This window comes from Asterias rubens, chromosome 10 (assembly GCF_902459465.1).
Source record: "Asterias rubens chromosome 10, eAstRub1.3, whole genome shotgun sequence".
NCBI lineage: Eukaryota > Metazoa > Echinodermata > Asteroidea > Forcipulatida > Asteriidae > Asterias > Asterias rubens.
This window is the reverse complement of record NC_047071.1, coordinates 15,159,715-15,179,634: the sequence shown is the minus strand read 5'-3', so window position 1 is coordinate 15,179,634 and position 19,920 is coordinate 15,159,715. Positions and strand designations below refer to the sequence as shown.

General features: G+C 38.7%; 1 protein-coding gene across 3 annotated transcripts in view; it reads right to left on the bottom strand.

Annotated features, from left to right (window-relative positions):
* The window catches only part of LOC117295353 (C-myc promoter-binding protein-like), a 62,322-nt gene that overhangs the window by 32,409 nt on the left and 9,993 nt on the right, over nt 1–19,920 (bottom strand). For all 3 annotated transcript variants that reach the window (XM_033777949.1, XM_033777948.1, XM_033777950.1), the window contains exons 2-5: nt 5,962–6,149; nt 4,445–4,581; nt 2,972–3,170; nt 2,098–2,227 (exon numbers count right to left, since the gene is read on the bottom strand). In XM_033777949.1, the coding sequence (XP_033633840.1) occupies nt 2,098–2,227; nt 2,972–3,170; nt 4,445–4,581; nt 5,962–6,126 (631 nt within the window). In that variant the 5' untranslated portion in view covers nt 6,127–6,149. The remainder of the gene's footprint in view (nt 1–2,097; nt 2,228–2,971; nt 3,171–4,444; nt 4,582–5,961; nt 6,150–19,920) is intronic.

Genomic DNA, 19,920 nt, shown 5'->3' with positions numbered 1-19,920 from the left:
CTGATCAAATCAAAGAACATAAAATTGCTTGGCCTTTTTCTTTGTTTCATAAGCCACATATTTCACTATTGCTATTCAACTCAGGGAACATGACCTAGTTGATAGTGATAACTGTCAATGAACATCCAGCATTGTACCAAGTACATTTTGAAAGTTAAATTAATCTCTAAAGGCCCACTCCCACTGCAGCGATAACGAGAACGAAAGCGATAACGACGCAAAGAGAACGCATTCCATTGGTTGGATGAGCGTGTGCATATTCTGCGTGGAATAGAATGTGTTCTCTCTGCGTTGTGATCGTTATCGTTTTCGTTATCACTGCAGTGTGACTCGGCTTTATGCAATTGGCTTTGGTTTAAGTTTCTTCCACCTGCATGAAGCCCAGGGCCCAATCTCATAGAGTTGCTTAAGCAGAAAAAATTGCATAACAATTTTCTGCTAACCAAAACTCAGCAGGATGTGTCATGGTACATGAAGTGTGGCTGCTGACCTTATTTTAATTTTATTTAAAGTAAAATGTAGTTTGGCTGGTGACCTTATATTAATTTTATTTAAAGAATAATTTGATTGTGCTTAGCTATTTGTTGTGCTTAAGCAGGTCTATGACGTTATGCCCAGGACCTAGATCTGATGAGAACTCATGGAGCCTTAGCAGAGCCCAAGCTGAAGCCACAGCCGTACTTTTAAAAAGGGCCATAGAATTATTCTATTGATTACGTCAACTTTTGTTTAACTTGAAATACAATATAATCTAAACTTATCCACGATAAATAATAATTCAAACAAGTTGTGGTGGTTTTAATACAGTGTTTCCAGATTACAAAATTTCAATTCCTCCTCTTATAAAAAACAATTTGTCACCATAATTTTGAAGAGAATTTATCAGCTTTAAGTACATTGCACTACCACCAGGTTGTGCCTTTTGAAACAAAATAATTCCATCCTTAATTCAACAGCTTACGCATGTAATTATCGTATAATCTTCTATGCAGCTTTAACAAAGCTTTTAACACTTACAGGAAAAGCTAGGAGAAACTCAGTCTCATACATTAGCTCTTGAGGGTGTACAAAACCAAGGGGTGCGGCACAAAAGTTTGCCCCTTGAGAAAATGGTGCTGCCCCATCATACTACACTTGTCACTCATCAGTTTACACAGCAGATATTTTCCAAGTGGACATTCGTATGTAATTGACCCATAGGGACTCCTACCATGGCAGGTCAGCAGATGGTGAGCGATTGCTCTATCATGTTCTTTGACTGAGAAACAAGACTTTTAAATGCAATGGCCTTATCAGTGAAAGCAATTGATCCTACAGTTAGCTCAGCAATCAGTTAGGCATTACTGATATGATGATATTGTCATATTTTCCGGAGAAATCGCTCGCCCCGGGGCCGTGTTTAAGAAGATAACATCCTGGCCGCCTGCCAGCAAAATTCATGCCTGGATCGACCATCCAAGAAATGCTCCAAGACTTCAATGTTTACTTTTAGTTTTGGGTCAACATTTGAAAGTAAAAGTGAATAGATGTTGCTGCTGGTCTCATGTGTACATGTGAAATGGCCTGTGGAAAAACCACTGTAACTACCAGTACATGTAATTGTTTAAATCAAACAAGCAGACCATAACCAAACACAGTGAACTGGTTGTTGATTTTACTACACATAATCTCCTAAGGGCCCACTTCCATAATACATATTAGTGCTCAAAATAATGTTTATTTAGTAAGCAATAATTAGCCGGCACAAATTTATAGAAATGCACCTCAAGACATTTTGGTGGGTGATGTTTACAAATAGTGATGGTTTCTTTGATATTACACTGTAAGCATCAGAAACTAGCTCATCGATATATATGGCCACAGTAGAGTATTATATCGCAATCAAACGGTTAGTGTTTACGTCGACTGCGTACACATACAGGGGTCAATTTAACAAAGAGTTAGCACTTGTCTTATCTCGAGCTAGAACTCGTCCTAACTTAGGATTATTTTTAAGGTCTGCATGCTACAGTGCAGGGTTGGGACTCGTCTTAAGTCCCTAGATTAGTCTTAAGTTAGGAAGAGTTTTGTGAAATCGAAGCCAGCGAGTGTATTTACCTGACTGGTAGGGTAATGAGTTGCCCCTAACTGCAGACTTCTTGTAGCACAGGTAGACATCGGATCCAACCATACTTCCTTTGTTTAAGTTCTTGTTGATCAGGCAGAATGCATGTGGTGGCGTCTCTCCCTGAAGAAATTAAAGGAACGGTGAAACATCGTTCAAAAGAAATCACTAATTAATAATAATAATAATAATAATTTGGGGGGCTAATCATCCTTACTCGCAGCTAAAAGCTGAATTGCGAAAGACGCGGCTACAACGTGTTTGAGAAGCAGGCATGCAAGGGCGCCTTTGGCTGCGAGCCACATCAATTATGACCACGGAGCACAGCCAAGATCAAAAGTGTTTGATTTTTCCCGAGGGAGGAAAACCGGATAGTCTGGAAAACCCTCAGGGCACAGCAGAGAACCAACGGACAAATCAACTCACATATATGGCTTTGGCCGGGAATCGAACCAGGGTCACCTTGGTGAAAGGCGAGCGCTTCACGCAAAAGCCAACCATGCCAGATTTTGATTTGATTTAAGTTTCACGAATGTTGCGAGTAGATAGGAAATTTTGCAATAGAGGATTCTGACAAAGGCAGTATTGAAATACAAAGAGAAACATAGATGATTGTTTTATTTCTAAAGCTTACTTAGTACTCATACTGAGGTTAGGGTTAGGGTTATAATTAGCAAATGTCATCACCAGGCTGCCTGGTACACTTAGTGCACCATTAAATTGTCACTGAATCTCGACCTTACGAGTCATGAAAAATGGTTCCGGATAACAATTTCAGGTTAAATCTCTCCACAGGATGAGCATAGCAACACAATGCCATGAAAGCTTTAAGAAAAAAAGATGAAACATCTCTACATTTCTTCTTACCTTATTAGTAAAAATAACACAAATATCTATAACAGCCAGTGAGTTATGAGGAGAGGTTTCCGATGCTCTTCTGTAGGTCAGATAGGCTCTTTGACTACCGACGCCTATTCTGGTGTTCACATTAGCAGGGTTACCGTTAGGGGTGGTGCTCACAATCTCACAGCCGGCCATCACTCGCTCTTTCCCTTCATGAAGAATTCTATATGCAGAGAGGAGAACAGAAATACCAAGTTGAGCAATTAGAAAAATCCATCGAAAAATTATTGTCGTAAGTTTGTGGGTACAACTGTATAATAGATGTTAAATTTGCATCAGGGATAAAGAATAGTAATTTTGGTTTTTACACACCGATGTGTGTTAGCACTGTATACTAAGTACTCAGTACAACTATATGAAATTTTTTTGGAAGAAGTGTTAGCTCAGATTAGAACTGGCACTTCTTAAGCAGCATCACCACCGGCTTCCTTCAAGCATTCTCATGAAGCAAGCAGCCGGCTCTTTCGAGAACCAATACTCCCTCAAAAGAGATTTCTTACATGGTTGTACCCGCAATCTTACTATTACAATATATGTATAATTCAGTCTTATTCTTCACACCATGCAAAGCTTCTAACATCACTTTCAGCTTAAACTAAATTATATTATACCCTTCCCTAAGTTGTGATACTGATGCAAAGTCTGGAAATCAAGACTAATTCTAATTGCATAATGTGAACATGAAAGGTCATGCGAAGAAAAATAAAACACTAAAACAACATTACATCATTAACCCTTACATCAAGCCTTCTCTCACAAGCCCTCGGTTGTTCATAAAACGTCCAACCAGCAGAAAACAAAGGTCGTGAATCCAAGATCAAATCACGTGGCCCTTTAAACAACACTATTTATTAGTTTGACAAAACAGCATGGGATTTGTTTTTCAATCATGTACAAGTATCAACATGATCCTCCGGCCTAGAAGGTCTGTTGACTACCATTGGGAGGTAATCAATTACCTTGGATCCAATAGAGGAATGATGGATCGTCCACAAGCAAAGAGACTCCTCTTTTAATTACGCCCTTTTATTCTCCAGCGAGTAGCTGTCACAAGTTGTTATTTATTGGAATTCAGACAGGGAAGGCCACGATACAAATGATTGTATGTTGTAATGATTTGACTGGTAAAATGCCCACACATGTGTTGCAATGTAGTTTTATTTTATTGTTTACAAAAGAAGGAGGGGACTTTTTTTTATAATTCCAATTGGCCAGCTGACATATTTTAAAAGACAACCGGCGGGGCTTTCTCAAAATTAATATTTTTGTCTGAGATTGTAAAAATAGTTCCCTTTTTTTACCGGGTTAAATTCATTGAAACAAAAAAATTGTAAACAAAGGAGGCGACCTCTAAAAAGGAAGTTAGAGGAGCCGCTTACATGTTGTTGATTTTATTTGGCCTAAAACCTACTTCAAGATCTTGACAATTAACCTTACCCAATATCAGTGAGAGGTAGCTTATCAAACCCTCTCTTAAAGCATAGGAAGATGGAGGAGCTGCCAATACTTCCATGGTTGAGGTCTGCTACCAAGCCGGACGGTGTGGTCTCAATAACTGTAAAACCTGCAGGGGGCTGTTGGGAACATTCACACAAAAAAGAGAATTGCATAATATCAAGAGCCATGGGATGCTGAACAGAATCTAAGGGTGTGTTCGATTAGCTTCCCTGGGTCAACCCGGGTCTGCCCCAGGTATGTTCAAATAGCTTTGAAGTCATTCCAGGGGCTCACCTGGGTCAGCACCAAGTGCCCTGCTTGTGGAATGGGTCACTTGGGGCTTGCTCGAGGTGCTTGACATCACCACGAGAGGGCGAGTGTGATTGTTCGGTTAGTTCTTGTCAGGGGCTCACCTGGATGAGCACTGCAGGGTTGACCTGGAGAAGCTAATCGAACGCACCCTAAGGATGTGCCCACATTAGTGGCTAAGGCTAACATGCCTTAGTGGCTAAGGCTAACATGCCTTTAAGTGAAGCCCAAAGCAGCTGTATTACTTGTAGCAGCAGCTAGCTGCAGCCACCTAATTTTGACATGGCTTGGTCAAAGGTACATGAAGGGTTAAAGATTGAGTGTTGTCAACATTATCCTGTTTGTAGGAAAAAGAAAGGGAAACAAGTTTTTAAATTTGCATTGGGGAAAAAAAGTTGTTTTAACTTTTTCTGCTGTTACATTATTGGGGAAGTTGTTTGTTAAAAATCTACAGAGTTTTAGAGAAACGAAATAACACTTTAATTTGAGGTTGAAACAAAATTAAATAACATCTGTAGTATTTCCGCATGATTTTTTTTACAGATTGGCATCTTGATATTCTTGGTTCCTTTTTGTACACTTGAACATCTCTCTTCCTCATCATCAAGCCAACTTTTTTCATCCGTAACCAAATATAAACCCCAGGTCTCTATTTCCTAAATCACTTTCAGGAATGAGGTTCAGATGTTTCAATGACAAATCCAGACAATTTCCCAATATAAACATTTGCCATGTGTTTTTAGCATGAGATATTGCAATTCTAAAGGACAATCAATAATTGCCAAGGTTTTTTTTCGCTCATCAATCATTTTTTAAATGGTAAACAAAGTGACAGTTGGTCCAGCAAAGAATACAATAGACAAATAACAAAAATTGTCTGGTTTTGCATACTGATGCAATGTATGTGGGTTTTTTTCAGGGGCATTTTCAATTATGGATAAGGATATAAATTCAAGGAAAAAAAACTACTTTCTATCATTTTACCTCCCTAGCTAAATTAATATAAATTGCCTGTAAAAAGATCAGCCGGATTAATATAAAATAACTGACAACTTTCAGCCGTCAAATTTAATCTATTCAAAGTGTGCGAGACAAATCCACGCCGTCATTTACCGCCATTAATTTACAAGGCAAAGGAGATTAAGTTAAAAAAAATAAAAATATAGTGACCTCGTTTCCTCATCAGGGAGAGAGAGGAAAACACTTACCTTTTCCCCTTGGCCACGAATGATGATTGCAACGTCGGTGATCGGGGCGACGGAGCGCTGCGGACGTAAGCCCTCACTCTGGATCTCCTCTTCGAGTGGCCTGGAATTCTCTGTCAAGCCAGCCACCACAAAGTAGTTGGCCACTCGCGGACCTTGGTCCTCCATGACTGGCTACTACTCAAAGTATTCTGTGGCAACAGGAGATTAAAAAAATATAATAATGAAAGTAAATTTGTCAATTGTCTTGTTTTATTGATGGTGCAAGTCTTGCACTGATTCAAACAATTTGAGGAAGTACCATACTTTGCGGGCCTGTATGTATGCTTTGTTTTTGAAGGGGCAAGTGCACCAAGGCATTTTCTCCTTGGTATAGGGCATCCTATCTACTGGGGCATTTAAAGGGCACCAAGGCTGACCAGGGGGCAAGGAGGCAATCACCTCTGTTGGCTCTGTGAAGTATCAGGCCTGACTTTGGTCCCCCATGCATTTCTTTTAAAGCGTAAAGGGCTTTAACAGGTCCAGATGTTAGAATAAGGGTGGGACTATGCACAGTCTACTGTGTACCAGACGCTACGAGTAGTACAAGTTTTTTACAGCTGAAATGTAATTAACATATATAACATGTAAATAAAACAAAGAAAGATCAAACAAAAACAACAGGTCTCTAAACTGCATCTGTCGCTCTTTTTTTTTTTTATTATTCAGTTTCACAGTACAAATAAAACATTGTAAACCACTAAGGATTTCATACATTGTTTGTTAACTAAATAATGTTCACAGGACCTAGTTTACTCAACATATTGGCATACTTGAATATTTCCCAGAGGTCATCAGGCTACCTCAACAACATCCTACAAAACATGTTTTCCAGGAACACATCAACCACTCTACATGTACAGCGCTATTTACAGTCAGTCTGCTTTAAAAAAAAAACTGATGCAACACAGGCTCACAGCCTCTGAAACCTGACGTAATTTCTTCCGGAAGAAGCAATGATAGGAAAACAACATAAAAAGAACAGCTGCTTATGAATAAAAAGCTGAATTCAAGTGCAGTGTATCATCTGCATTCTGCTACTACATGTGCTATGGGAAAACCCGTCTCCTCCACTGACAGATCCATGGACTGTGTGCCTTTATAAGGAACTATCAACGGACTTCAGAAATCACAGTACGAAATACAAGTCTGGGCTTGCTCCGTCGACACGTGCCAAGATGGACAAGGGGAAATTATCCTCACAGTGTAATGTAAATCCTTTTTGAGATGAACGTTGAGAAGTTCACTTGGCTAATTGGCATGTTTAATGTTTGATATGATTATGGATGTGGACAGATTTATCACTCAAGTTATACACAAGTCTGGGATTTCTTTAAATGACTTTCCTAAAAATTTGATAGGTGATAGAAATTTGATACAAAGGATTTCATTCGGAAAGATGTACTGAAAGATGTAATATTTTTTTAGGTTAGGGAAAACAAAGCTAGAGAACAGCTGCTTATGTTTAGCAATGAAAAGGTCATGAGTTCGAATCCCACGCAAGCAATTTGCATGCATTTTCCCCCATAGAACTCAGGAAAGTTGAGATACTTACAATGCTTGATACACATCACTATTCTTAAAATTGGTCAAATTCAAAGGTATTTTGTTTTCTAAAGGTTTAGTACAGATTTTGTAAGATGTACACATGTGCATGTAATTTGGCTGAACACATTTTGGCTGAATATACAATGTACACTCACCAATCAAATACCTTACTAAACCGGTGAAAAAAATGTGCATGAAAGAACACTTGGTGATACCATAAGTACATGTAGGCCCTACTATTCCCATAACACATTAAGATCTATGTACACGTAGGTAAATGTAGGAATATCAAGGATCAATTACACTACAAAGTGATATAGAGCTGTATGTCTCATTGTTTGCTGATGGGTTAATATTAACATGTAGGTGCTTTCCATCAATGAGTAAATAAGTCACACAAGAAAAAAAATATGTTTCTCTCTCGCACCACAATGCACTGTTGATTAAGGATGAGAGAGTTCTAGGCCTAATCCTTAGTTATGATGAATTATTTTGTGCAATATTAAAGAGTTTAAACAGCCAAATAATAATGCCTCTTTGTATGCTCTGATAAAAAAGCAACTCGGGAATGATTTCGGCCATCAATTTTGCATGGCAAATATTTCATCTGAACTTGTTTAATGCACCCCTTTTTAGGAATCTGAAAGCACACAAATTTCCTGAAACTCTTCCTAACTTAGGACTAATCTTAGGACTTAGGACGAGTTCTGTCTGTATCCAAAGACATTAGGACGCATTGAACCCATCCTACGTTAGGACGAGTTACTCGTCTTAACCCAAGATAGGATTAATCCTAGCGTTTTGTGAAATCGGCTGCAGTGCCTTTAAGAGCCCATCTGAAGGACGAAGCAAAGATGATTTTGATCTCAACAGAAGTGAACACTAGCGCAACCACCTCTCAGGCCACGACTCTAAGCCAGTAAACAAGTTCTCTAATCCCCCTTTTTAACATTTTAAAAGTGTAAGACAATGTGACTGAGAAACACAGAAATGTTGATTAGGCTACTTTGAACTCCATTGTACTTTATCTTAATAATTATGCCATTAGTGCGACATGAACAGCAGGGTGGATATGTGCACACATACACTTAGTCTTTTATTATTTTTATTACTATTAGCAAATTGCTTGCATGAGATCAATTTATTTGATAATTCACTAAATAAAGCCATTACAGATATGGTTGTCTTGTTGCTCATTATTATTAATTTATATTACTTGAGTATTGAAACCAATGAAACTTACAAAGTGCATTGCACTGAAACATGCAGACTTGGACTGATAGAGGAGACGATGTTCAAGAAAAGGGGACCTTGGCACATAATCACGCTCAGTTAAGATGTAACTGACGTAGCTCCGCATTCACACATATTATTCAAAGCCCAAGCTCGGGACTAAAGAGGAATGCTTGAAGACCCAAGCCAACGTGGAGCCAAAACAAACTATAAATCGGGTGAACATTAAAAAGTGCCTTGCACTGTAACCCATATGCCTGTACTTCTATTTGAAGGAGGCGATGTTGAAAAAGAAAACTAGTTTTCGATGTGAGCGGAAGAAAAACCGGTGGAAGAAAACCCTCACTAGGGAACTCCTACCCAATCAGGCCTAGAGTTTCATCTTTGAGCAGGCAAGGCCATTTTCATTTTGCAAAGAGCACTTCCCAATTGGAAAACCTCCAAGCCTATGGGAGACTTTTGAAGGGGGCACCAAGGCCAAGATCAATGGCCTCAGCTTAAAACCAGGCCTGTCACTTCATAGAATTTTCAATCCTACCATAACTAATCTAAGATTTGGTTTTAGAATCATGGCTCTTGATTAAAAAAACTAATCTTTACCCCCACTCGTTTCAAAGCCAAGGTAAAAAAAAAAATAGTCTCAATGATAAACCATTGGACCATAAAGAAAAGCCTTAAATTTAATCATGCGCTAGATGGCATCTGCACTTTTCAGCAAGCGAACGCTGTTACACAGCAGCGACGCTTATGAGCAGGCAGCTGCAGTTTAGTGTGCCTGCAAAACAGAACAGGCAAGTGGGGGTTGATGAGGGAGTAAGCCCCCAAGGCAAGTGCATAGAAATGAGAAAATTACTCCAATGTGGTCCTTGTGGAACAAGGTTCGCCGTGTTCCCCTCGGTAAGGTTGGCCATGTTCCCCTCGGTGATCACATGATGCAAAAAACTGTCAGGGTTAAGTGTGACACTCTATGCTTACGTGTTCTGTTTACATGTTATCCCTGACCTACATACATCACTGAGAAAACATTAGTTTGAAAACAAAAGTTCATGTGGTACACACCATTCTATTGCTCTATGGTGATAGTACAATGTTTTTTTAATGATTAAACCGAATGGATTGGAAGTACATGTAGAGGAGGATTTGCAAAGAGTGAGTTCTTTAATCAGAAGTTAATTAATGTAAATGTATACACATTTACATGTACAGCAGAACATCCAAACAGATTACCTATAACAGCTTGTAAAACATGTACGTAGGACTAATGTTGATAAATGTTAATTATTACAAACTAAATAATACAATACGAACGTCCTCCTTGTATTCTAGTAAATTCTTAAGGACATACATGTACACAAAACAAAAATAACACGTATGGTTCAAATTATATTTGCCAGCCTTCTTCATAAATAAAATGTCAGTGCACTTCATTGCTTTCAGTGCAAGCGATTACATGAAATGTTCTCACAGGATCAATCCAACCCAATTGCCATAGAAAAAATTATGCAAATGTAGGAACAAAATTGACACACATTGTACCCATGAATTTAATTTATATCACAGTGCCCCTCTGTCGATCAATCTCCCTACACTGACCTGGGGCAACACTGGGTAGGAGCTCATGGGTCCGTTGAGTAATTATCCCCCATCAGCTCACATCTCCTAATTCCCCTGGACATCACAGAGGCCTTGTATCGAAATTCTATTTTTATTGGGCTTGCGAGACGACTTTTGTTTTAATCAAGACCGGTTTCCCCTTTTGTAAACTGCGTGCACTATTACTGTCACTTGTGAGAGAGGGCCAACTTTCTTTCTGCTCAATCTATAAATAGATTCACCTGAACAGGTTGTTAGATTGTGCACTGCACTTCGAGGGTCAATAATTGACAAGTGTGATGAAAAATGAAAAAGCTGAAGGAAAAGGCTTTTTGATTTGAACACATGGCATACGTGCATTTGTTCGTGGAAAACTTTGTCGTAACTCTAGACCTCCAACAACATATAGCAGTGTTTGAGAAGATTTCACTAGGGACCTAGGACACACCAGAACATGTACATTAATTCCCCATTCACACAAAGTCCAATTTGTTGAATATTCCAACCGAGCTGAAATAAAGCAAGAGACACCTGCTAAATTGCTCTCCTGTGAAACAGGCTTTACATTTGCAGCAATCACAGGTGGAGGTTGTAATAGTATTTTCTCTAACTAAATACTATCAGAAATAACTCACTAGGAAACAACTTGTCACAGAGGTACACTATACAAAGATTACTGCATTTTAACATTGCACTGTGCACTTCAAACATTGCATACAGTGCGTGTGATGACACTGAATTATGGGTTTATGAAGATGTACATCATTACAGTAGGCCTACATGGGGAAAGAGGTTTGTCACGATCCTATCGACTAAAATGTCTACAGATGATTTACTCCCTCCATGTCCAACAAAATAATTTTCTTGTAAATTCAGATCAATGGTACATGCACTGACAATAGCAAAGGGCCCGCCAAAATAATACTTGTACATGAACATTGAATTAAAAAAAAAAAGGAAACAGGGTTAGGGAATTGACCTTCTGATTATGTTGAACAGTTCAAGGACTCACGTGGGTAGTGTTTAGTGTGAACAACCCACCACGCTAGACTACAGCTCCACAGTGTTACAATGAAGGGCGCATGGGTTGGGTTTTGTTAAAGACCTTTTTTTTGTAATTCGTTAAAAGTGTATTATGTTTCAGCACCAGGCATTCACCCTCTTAGTGCATCCAGAACAGATGTTGAATTGGATTAAATTTGGAACAAAATTTGTATTGGGTTTGGTAATTCAATGGTTTCAGTTTTGTATGGAAAACCCCAAAGAGATATTCCAGAGTTATGCAGGTTGTTACCTTAGTTCCCTATCTCAAAGTATTTGAAGTGCCAATGCTTTTAACAGCTTGAAACTGAAAGGCAATCCAGAGTTGGAAATTAAAAACAAAATTGTGGTGTACACTTAAAACGAAACAAGTGCTTGACCAAACTCACTTTACAATTACATAGTGTACTATCATTTTTAGTTTTATATACATGTATATGCAAGTTCGCCCCAAACAAGACTAAAAGCCACATAGAGCAAGGACCAAGCTCTACGCTCTGTATAAATACATGTACATGCCAATCTAGGTAATGATTTAGTGATTATGGGTCCCATTATTTTTAATAGGAAGGAAGACACCTACTACAAAGTACATCCACACATTAAAATGGTCAAACATGAAGGCTGCCACCGACAATCAAGGCTTTGTCTGCAGAACTTTTGTTTGTCCTGAATTCCCAGACCACTTAAATATTTAATGGGGGTGTAAGTAAAGGGATAGCTTGTGTACCAACAATAGTAAGGGGTCTAGAGACTCACTGGCCTGTGTAGTGAATTAGTCACAAAGTGATTTCAACCCACATTCAATGGGGCCTACCTGGTAAATAGTGCAAAACCTTGACACTTCTGTAGTACCCGAACCAATAGTTTTCTCTGACGCCATCACACCCACAAGTGGCCCCTGAATAGCCAAGGAGAAATTCACCCTCAGCCTCAGTGACTAAAGTTTACCTTCAAGCCTTTCACAAAGGTTTGAATAAGTTGAATAGGTGGGTCCTTGCCCACCCCAAATCCAATAGGGACCCAATTTCTGTATGGGGTAAGAAAGGACCTGCTTCCGATAGGGAGCAATAGGATCCCTACATGATACCCCAAAGGTGTGAATTCAATCGAGCTGATTATTATTGTAGTATTGCACTCTTTAAATTGGCTCCCACTTCATAAAGTTCTCAGATTACTGTATTGTTGTCATGAACCCTATGCATTGATGACATTCTGTTGCCATCTAAGAGGTAAAAGGATTAATAACTCGCCTGTGGCAGAGGATGTCCCTCACCCCCTTAAATGCTCCCATACTTAAACAGAAACTTTTCCTCTAGTACAGAAGCAGCCCCTCCCCCAAAAGTTTGTACTGTATCTCATGTTGCCATATTCTTTTACCCAACCTAAATTAATGTTACATGGGTGTTTGGTTTGGGCTCAAGGGGTGTAGGCCTACCTGTTGTGGACGCACGCTTATTATAAGCTTTGCTTCTTAGTGAGCAAAATCGTAAGAACAATTTTTACTTCAACATATAAGTATAATGTCTACCTTTCTATTTATCCAGGCTCGCTTGTAGCTGAACCCCACACAGGTTTGTTTTCATAGATTCCAAGGAAGTATGACTGACTGCATAATTTCTAGACATTTTTAACCAAAGGATTGCCCCTCCTTTAAGTCTGTTTTCCTGCTTCACAAAAGACCACTCAAGTTACTGTATTGTTGTGGTATTTCCTACAAGTTCAATTTTAAGCCTTTAAATGTGATACACACAGGTGGTTGTTGGGTCACTTAAGTAAACACTACAGGTGAGTAACGGGTTAACCATGTGTGAGTAACTCTTCCGAAAGTTCATGACAGCGTAAAATACTGATGGGATTTTAAGGTGAACTTGAGGAAAGTGTTGGAGTGAAACTAATGAAACTCCAGTCAGTATTTCTGACCATTTGGTCAGCACTGTTTTCCCCCGAGCAGCGTTCTCTCTTTTCTGCTGGGCAAATTCAAGTTAAAATACCCGCGGACCAATCAAACTCTGATAAGTTGTCCAGCTGGCAAATTCAGTGTTGAAAAGCACCCTAAGGACTAGTGAAAAATGCTGGCGGACTTGTGAAATGACAAGCTAACTGCTTCTGCTGTCTAGTCAAGGGAACAGTTAATAGCAAACTTAAAAGTAGTTTTCAATAATCAATACTGTGTCTGTAATGAATCTTTCCGAGTCATACAAAAATGTAATATTTTAGGATACAATAACCTTCAAAAAAGCATAAACAAGTCTAAAGGAACATTGAAGTATACATGTACTACAAATTTATACAATGTAAACTGACTGATACTTTCTGCTTTAAAAATGCAACTTGCAAATCTTGTTCTCAATTATGGCATGGTGCACCGGCCTACATTTTAAATGTTTACCTCTGAATGTGGCCCCCTGCCTTCAAACCATGGGGACTCAGTCAACAACCCCGTACCCCAGCCCCCTCCTGTTACACACAACCACTCAATCAGCATCATTTTATCAATATGTAAATTACTATTTTTTTAACAAGTCATACCTAACTATGCCTTAGAGCAAAATTCTTTTAACAATTACGTGCGTAAACCAGGAACCCCTTCTCACACAAAACACTATTCAGATGCAGTCATAGCTAGCATTCCATGCAGCATCAGTCTGAATGCAACCAGGGATTCATTTGGACATTCTTGTTTTTTCTACCCTAGTCAAACAAACAGAAAGAAAACCTTTGGTTTCAAATAGAGTTGAAAGTTGTTGTTTCCATCTTAAAAATCCAAGTTAAAACTGAATGCATGTATATTGTATTTGATATTGACAAGCAATTACATGAATGGTGCACAATACTCAAAAATACTTTAAAAATTAATGGCACAGCAATTACATTATCAATCTAGTGTCAAGAACGATGTTCTACAATAATGTGAACAATATGGAGAATAACACCGTAAACACGTATTGTTTTTAGTGAAAGTCGCATGAAAGTCATTTACATCTAGTACACAATCACATTGTTCAACAGGTGCATTCAGTACACAAATTAGGCCTAATGTATACATGTGTACCAGCAAGATTTAAGTAATAGGCCTAATTCCCCCACCTTTGCCTTAATGTCATTAATTCCTCAAGGGAAATCCTTGGCCTCTTTACTTCACTGGACACTCAAACTCATCATTTTCTTTTAATTTGATACTCATAGCTGCCATCATTTCCTTCTTGCAGACTGGGAGAATTCGTCTAATAAGGGAAAACACCAGCATGATCATGGAGATTTTCAAATGTGTTCATTAGACAAGGATCTCAGATTGGTTTATCTGTCGTGGGTGAAATACTTTAGGCAATGATGTAAAATGTCCACATCAATACACACAGCCATGGTTTTCGGGGACTGATACAGAAGCAAAAGTTAGCAAAAGTTTCATTTGCCAGAACAATGTTGCAACAATCTGCAATTTGGCCGCATCAACAGCAGTTATCCTGTGAAACTGCCTTACATGTGCAGTGTCAAAGCCCCCAAAGTGGATGTCGCATGGAAAAACTCTTGATAAATTTAGATTTATAGTGGAAAAGAGGATGTCGACTCACAGACAAATTGTTTCCAACAGGAAGTGAGTTGGATGGTATCCTGATAAACAGCTGAACGCTAGATCATCATATTTGGGATTGTGATTTCCTTAGTTGATTTTTCTCTAAATTTTGCACCAAATTTTTAGCAGGCAGACTGGATTTTTTTTTTTTTTTTTTTGAGGTAGCATAATTGAAATATTTCCCCTCTAGAGGTTGCATTACTTTATGAACTACTAGACTGGACATCTGTTATGTGGTGACAATCAAAACATATGGCAAACAGTCAGATCTATCTTCCTTGCAAGTATAAAATACGAATACAGAATGTAACCAATGATCTGTACTCAGTGTCTAACAGGGTCTCTAGAAATGGCCAAATTACCTCACAAGGACAGCAAAACAAAGGAACACAATGCAGAAATAAGATTGCAGACTTTGGAATGTATTCATTATAAGCCAAACCTTTTTATAACGAGTGTTGACCAGTGAATGGTGTACAATTTAAAATACTTGTACGCAAGCAAAAACACAAATTTATATTGGGTTTAACCCATTCTCATGCTCATAGCTGCCTGAGCCCAATTTCATAAAGAGTGTAAGCCTAACAAACTTGCTAAGCACAAAAACATATTCCTTAACAGAAACAGCTTACCAGCCAAGATAACATCCAGTTTAAATTGTTGTGACTGGTGCACCACTAAATGTTTGCTAAGCAAAGAAACGCATCAAGCATTATTTTCTGCATTTAGGCCCTAAGCGTAACATAAGGTACTGATATGTATGTATTCCCTTCATTGGGCCTCAAACAGTTCTATAAAATTAATGACGTTAACAGCGCTGTTCCTCAAAGAAAACACAACTCCAAATGTTCAAATCTCAGATTACAACTTGCCGATTACCAAAAAGTCCTCATCTCCTCTCTAAATAACTGTTCCCTGATGGACTTCTGACAAAGGAGATATCAAGAATTATTAAGTGGTTGATGGAGGCTAATGGAGGAGCGTCCCAGACAGATCTGAACAACTGTCGCCTTGGAAAGCCAAGTGAAAACAAAAAAAATTTACTAATAAAATTCTGCCTGGATATTAAAGACATTTGAGATGAACATAGTCTGATACATATTTGTTTTATATATTACATATATGTGAAACATATTAGTCATATTTGTTTTCTTTTCTAACTTCTCGTTTTTTGTTTGAGTGGAATATTGTTATGTTGATATGTTCAACCTTGTGTTCAGGGACATACATTTAGGCTATATACAGGATGTAAGAGCATCAGTCTACATAATACATGTGTATGTAAACTCCAATTTGAAGAACATGCACTTAACTGCCCATGATATGATGTTCAATGACAAGGACATTTTCCAATCATGTTATTTGATTGGATTTCTTCTCACTTAATTATCATTGGATACCTGACTGAAAACAGAGGGTCTCATCAGTGACAGAAATGTAGAGGACCATCCAGTAAAACAGTAAATGTACATGGTACTGTAGGTATTTATATAAAAAAATGAACAGCCAGGTATAATGGTACATTCTACATGTACTGATCATGCGTATACTCAACAAAATGTTCTTGTCGTTGACCCCAGTGTATGCATGTCACACGCCGCCAATGCATGGCACTTGCCATCTGGGAGTCAACAGGTATGCATTTCATGCTGCATCACCTAAAATGTGCACTATCCTGTACTGTATTTACCATAGAGCAATAGTAAACACAAGGACAATGACTTAAAAAAGGGTGCAACCAAGGTTATTTCGATAATGACCACTTGTGACTTGGGGTACGTTCAGACATGGAGTTAAGCTACACACACGGGATCGACAATTAAGACCAAAGTTTGGGTTCGAAAACTAGGTTGTATCTGGTTCCTGCCCTCAACAACTTTACGTAATACGAGTACCAGACTAATGTTGAATTGAAAAACAATGTTTAACGTAACATGAGAATGTGTGTAGGCTACAACTTCTCAATGACTAAGTTGTGATATATTTACAAAAGTTTACACTCGAAAATAATTTGAAGCTTTCAACAACGTGTAAATGTTTCGTTCATTGAGGGTAGTGCAGAACGGAAACTTCAGCGGGCACAATAGAATTGCGTTTGTGCTGGGGCCAAGCAAGGATATGAAGTGATTTTGCCGTCTTTAAAGATGGAATACATGATGACCATGAGGTTTGTAGAGACGATAGCGGATCGAAACCCTGTGGAAAACGCATGGACAATGTAACAAACCGGAACCAGCAATGGTAAGGTTCGCCAATGCATGACCCAATAATCAACATCATGGGCTAGTTTAGTCTGCTTGACCAGTATAAACTCACTGTGTGAACGCAAGCCAATTTTGGACTAAGTCATGTTTATCTTTTGGACACCCGCGGTGCTCGGATTAAGGACTAGTTTAACCCCACCTCTGAACATACCCTTGGGTGTGCCAGTGGTTTCATTGGCTTGTCAACATGGTCAAATGTGTTCATCCACACAAGTAATGTGGATACATTTGTCATGGCGAGGCCATCTTGATTTTCTCTATTAAAGCTAATGTAACCAAAGTGAGGCCAGAAGAGAAAATAGTCTGGTTCCCTTTTCAGTGCAATGAATACTAGCATTCATTACTGCTATTAGATAAAGAGAACATGACCAACATGGTGGTAGCATCATTGACAAAGGTCTATTGTACTGAAGGTATGCACTCCTTTAGTACCGATACAGACCCATGCTGAGCCAACCTGCGTGTAAATACTGGCTTGGGAAAACAGCCTACCCTGGTAATGGGCTAGACAAGCAGGTCAAAGGCATACAGCCCAGGGTTAAGACAGATGGTAGGATACAAATATTCCAGGCTCACATGACTTCCCATTGGTTTGAGCACTGTCAATACCTCAAGGACAAATGCATCTATTTTTGACTGGTTTGTTTTTCCTGTCAAAGTATGGCCATGTATGGCACACTGGAGTGTGAATTGAAAAGGTTTCTTCAGGCAGAGTTTAAGTTCCATCTTTATTTGATCCTCCTCTGCCTCACCACATCCACTGTTGATGAAGCTCTCCTCAAGATTCCTCTATTCACCATCTATTGATGTTCTCATGTCTTTTATTTCATTTCTCATGAGATATTTGCCTGTGTCTGAATTGATGGTGTAAAAATATTAACAAATGTATGAACAGTAATTTGGCATTTGGAATTTTGATTACTGCAGGTCAATTGAAAATACATTCGAGTTTCAAGCAAATGTAATCAACTTATTTCTTCAAGTCCGCACCATGAATTTCACAGAGTTCGTATTTCCACAACAAATAAAAGTGATACATTGTCTCTTTAAAAGAACTGCCACAAACCAAAACAACTGTTTACATAGTGTACAGATTGTACACGTAGTGAATCATGTGGCACGCCGACCTTCACTCGTCTGAATTTCATGAATCACAATCTTATAACAATGCACAAAACATAACAAAATATATCCACGTGTACAAAAGATTGCAGTCTGTATGTCCGTTTTGTGTTAATAGCCATTTATTTATTGCCTGCCATTTATACATTGGACACAGGTACAAGGTACATGTTCATGTGTACAGTCCACTAATTGTTCTAATGAAAAGTGCAGTTTCACCATTCAGTTCAAGATCAGCGCTTCTGATGTTGTCTGGGATATTCATCAGCTATTGAAGTAGCTGATGCAATAAATGATAATGGATGTCAAAGTCAACTGACAGTGCTCAGTACACACAGTCTGGACCCACACATTCAGCCAGACTCCACATTATGCATGATGCTACATGATTGATCTGATCTTTTCTACAGTAGTCAGCAAGGTGTGCAGCGTACCATTGTCTGGCATTGCTTCTGCCCCAAAACGTCATGTCTCAAACATCATGCAGGGTTTCTTAGTTAAATTGGTTAAATTCAGAGCGAACACAGACCAAGCACGATAATGGCGACGCACTGTGTACATGTGCATTGTACCATAATGCAAAACCATACAACGGTTTAAACTTGTAGCATGAAATCCATTGCAGGGCTAGCTACAACAGTTTTAGGGGCTATTTACCAAAACTTGTTTTGTTTTTACTAAAAGATTAGCTGTGCTCAGTCCTCACTTCAAGCCATTTTCTTTTTGCAGCGATTGGGGAACAAATGCAGGCATGTAGTCCAAGAGAAGACCTTGACAGCGCATGGCCTCTATAAAATTTTGAACCCGATTTTAGCTGAACTGTTTATTCAATGGGCATCAATCCTCTCGTAAAAATGAATATTTCACGATTTATAGTATAGGCCTTCAGTGCACTCCAACGATACAAAGTACATACACAATAGGATTGTACGTATACGTCAGAGTTTTACACTGTGACATCACTTGTACTTTTTATTTTGACTCAATTTATACCTACGTATAATATCATCACCCACAATAAATCCTGGTTGCGCCATTTAGGGATTCCGTATGTTTGTCTGTTTAGATGATCTTCCCGTCAAGGGAATTCTGCAAAGCCCCCACAGGGGATATTTAATGCAACAGCCAATCTCTCACACACAGACATTGGTTTAAGGTCCATGATTAGGAGATGCACAAATCAATAAATTGTGATTCAGTAGCTAGACAACAATAGTAATTGTGAAAGATTTAAACCCATAAGCTTGTGATTGCTAGACCTGCAGTATAACCATTTGAAGATGGTGTGTTAACAATGCAGTCTGTATTTTAAGCATTGCGCTTGCAGCTAGACTGTGTTGTTATGCCTGTGCCATTCTTTACAATGTAATTTAACTCACAAAACGACAGACACATAGTTTTAGTAAGCAGTCGACGTGGTATCAGTAGCAAGGGGGGGATATGATTTATGGAGCAAGGAGCAAGGATGCACCAAGATTGAAGAAATTCTTTTTAAAAAAATGGGGTTGAATAAAAAATTGACCGAGTGGGATTCGAACCAACGAC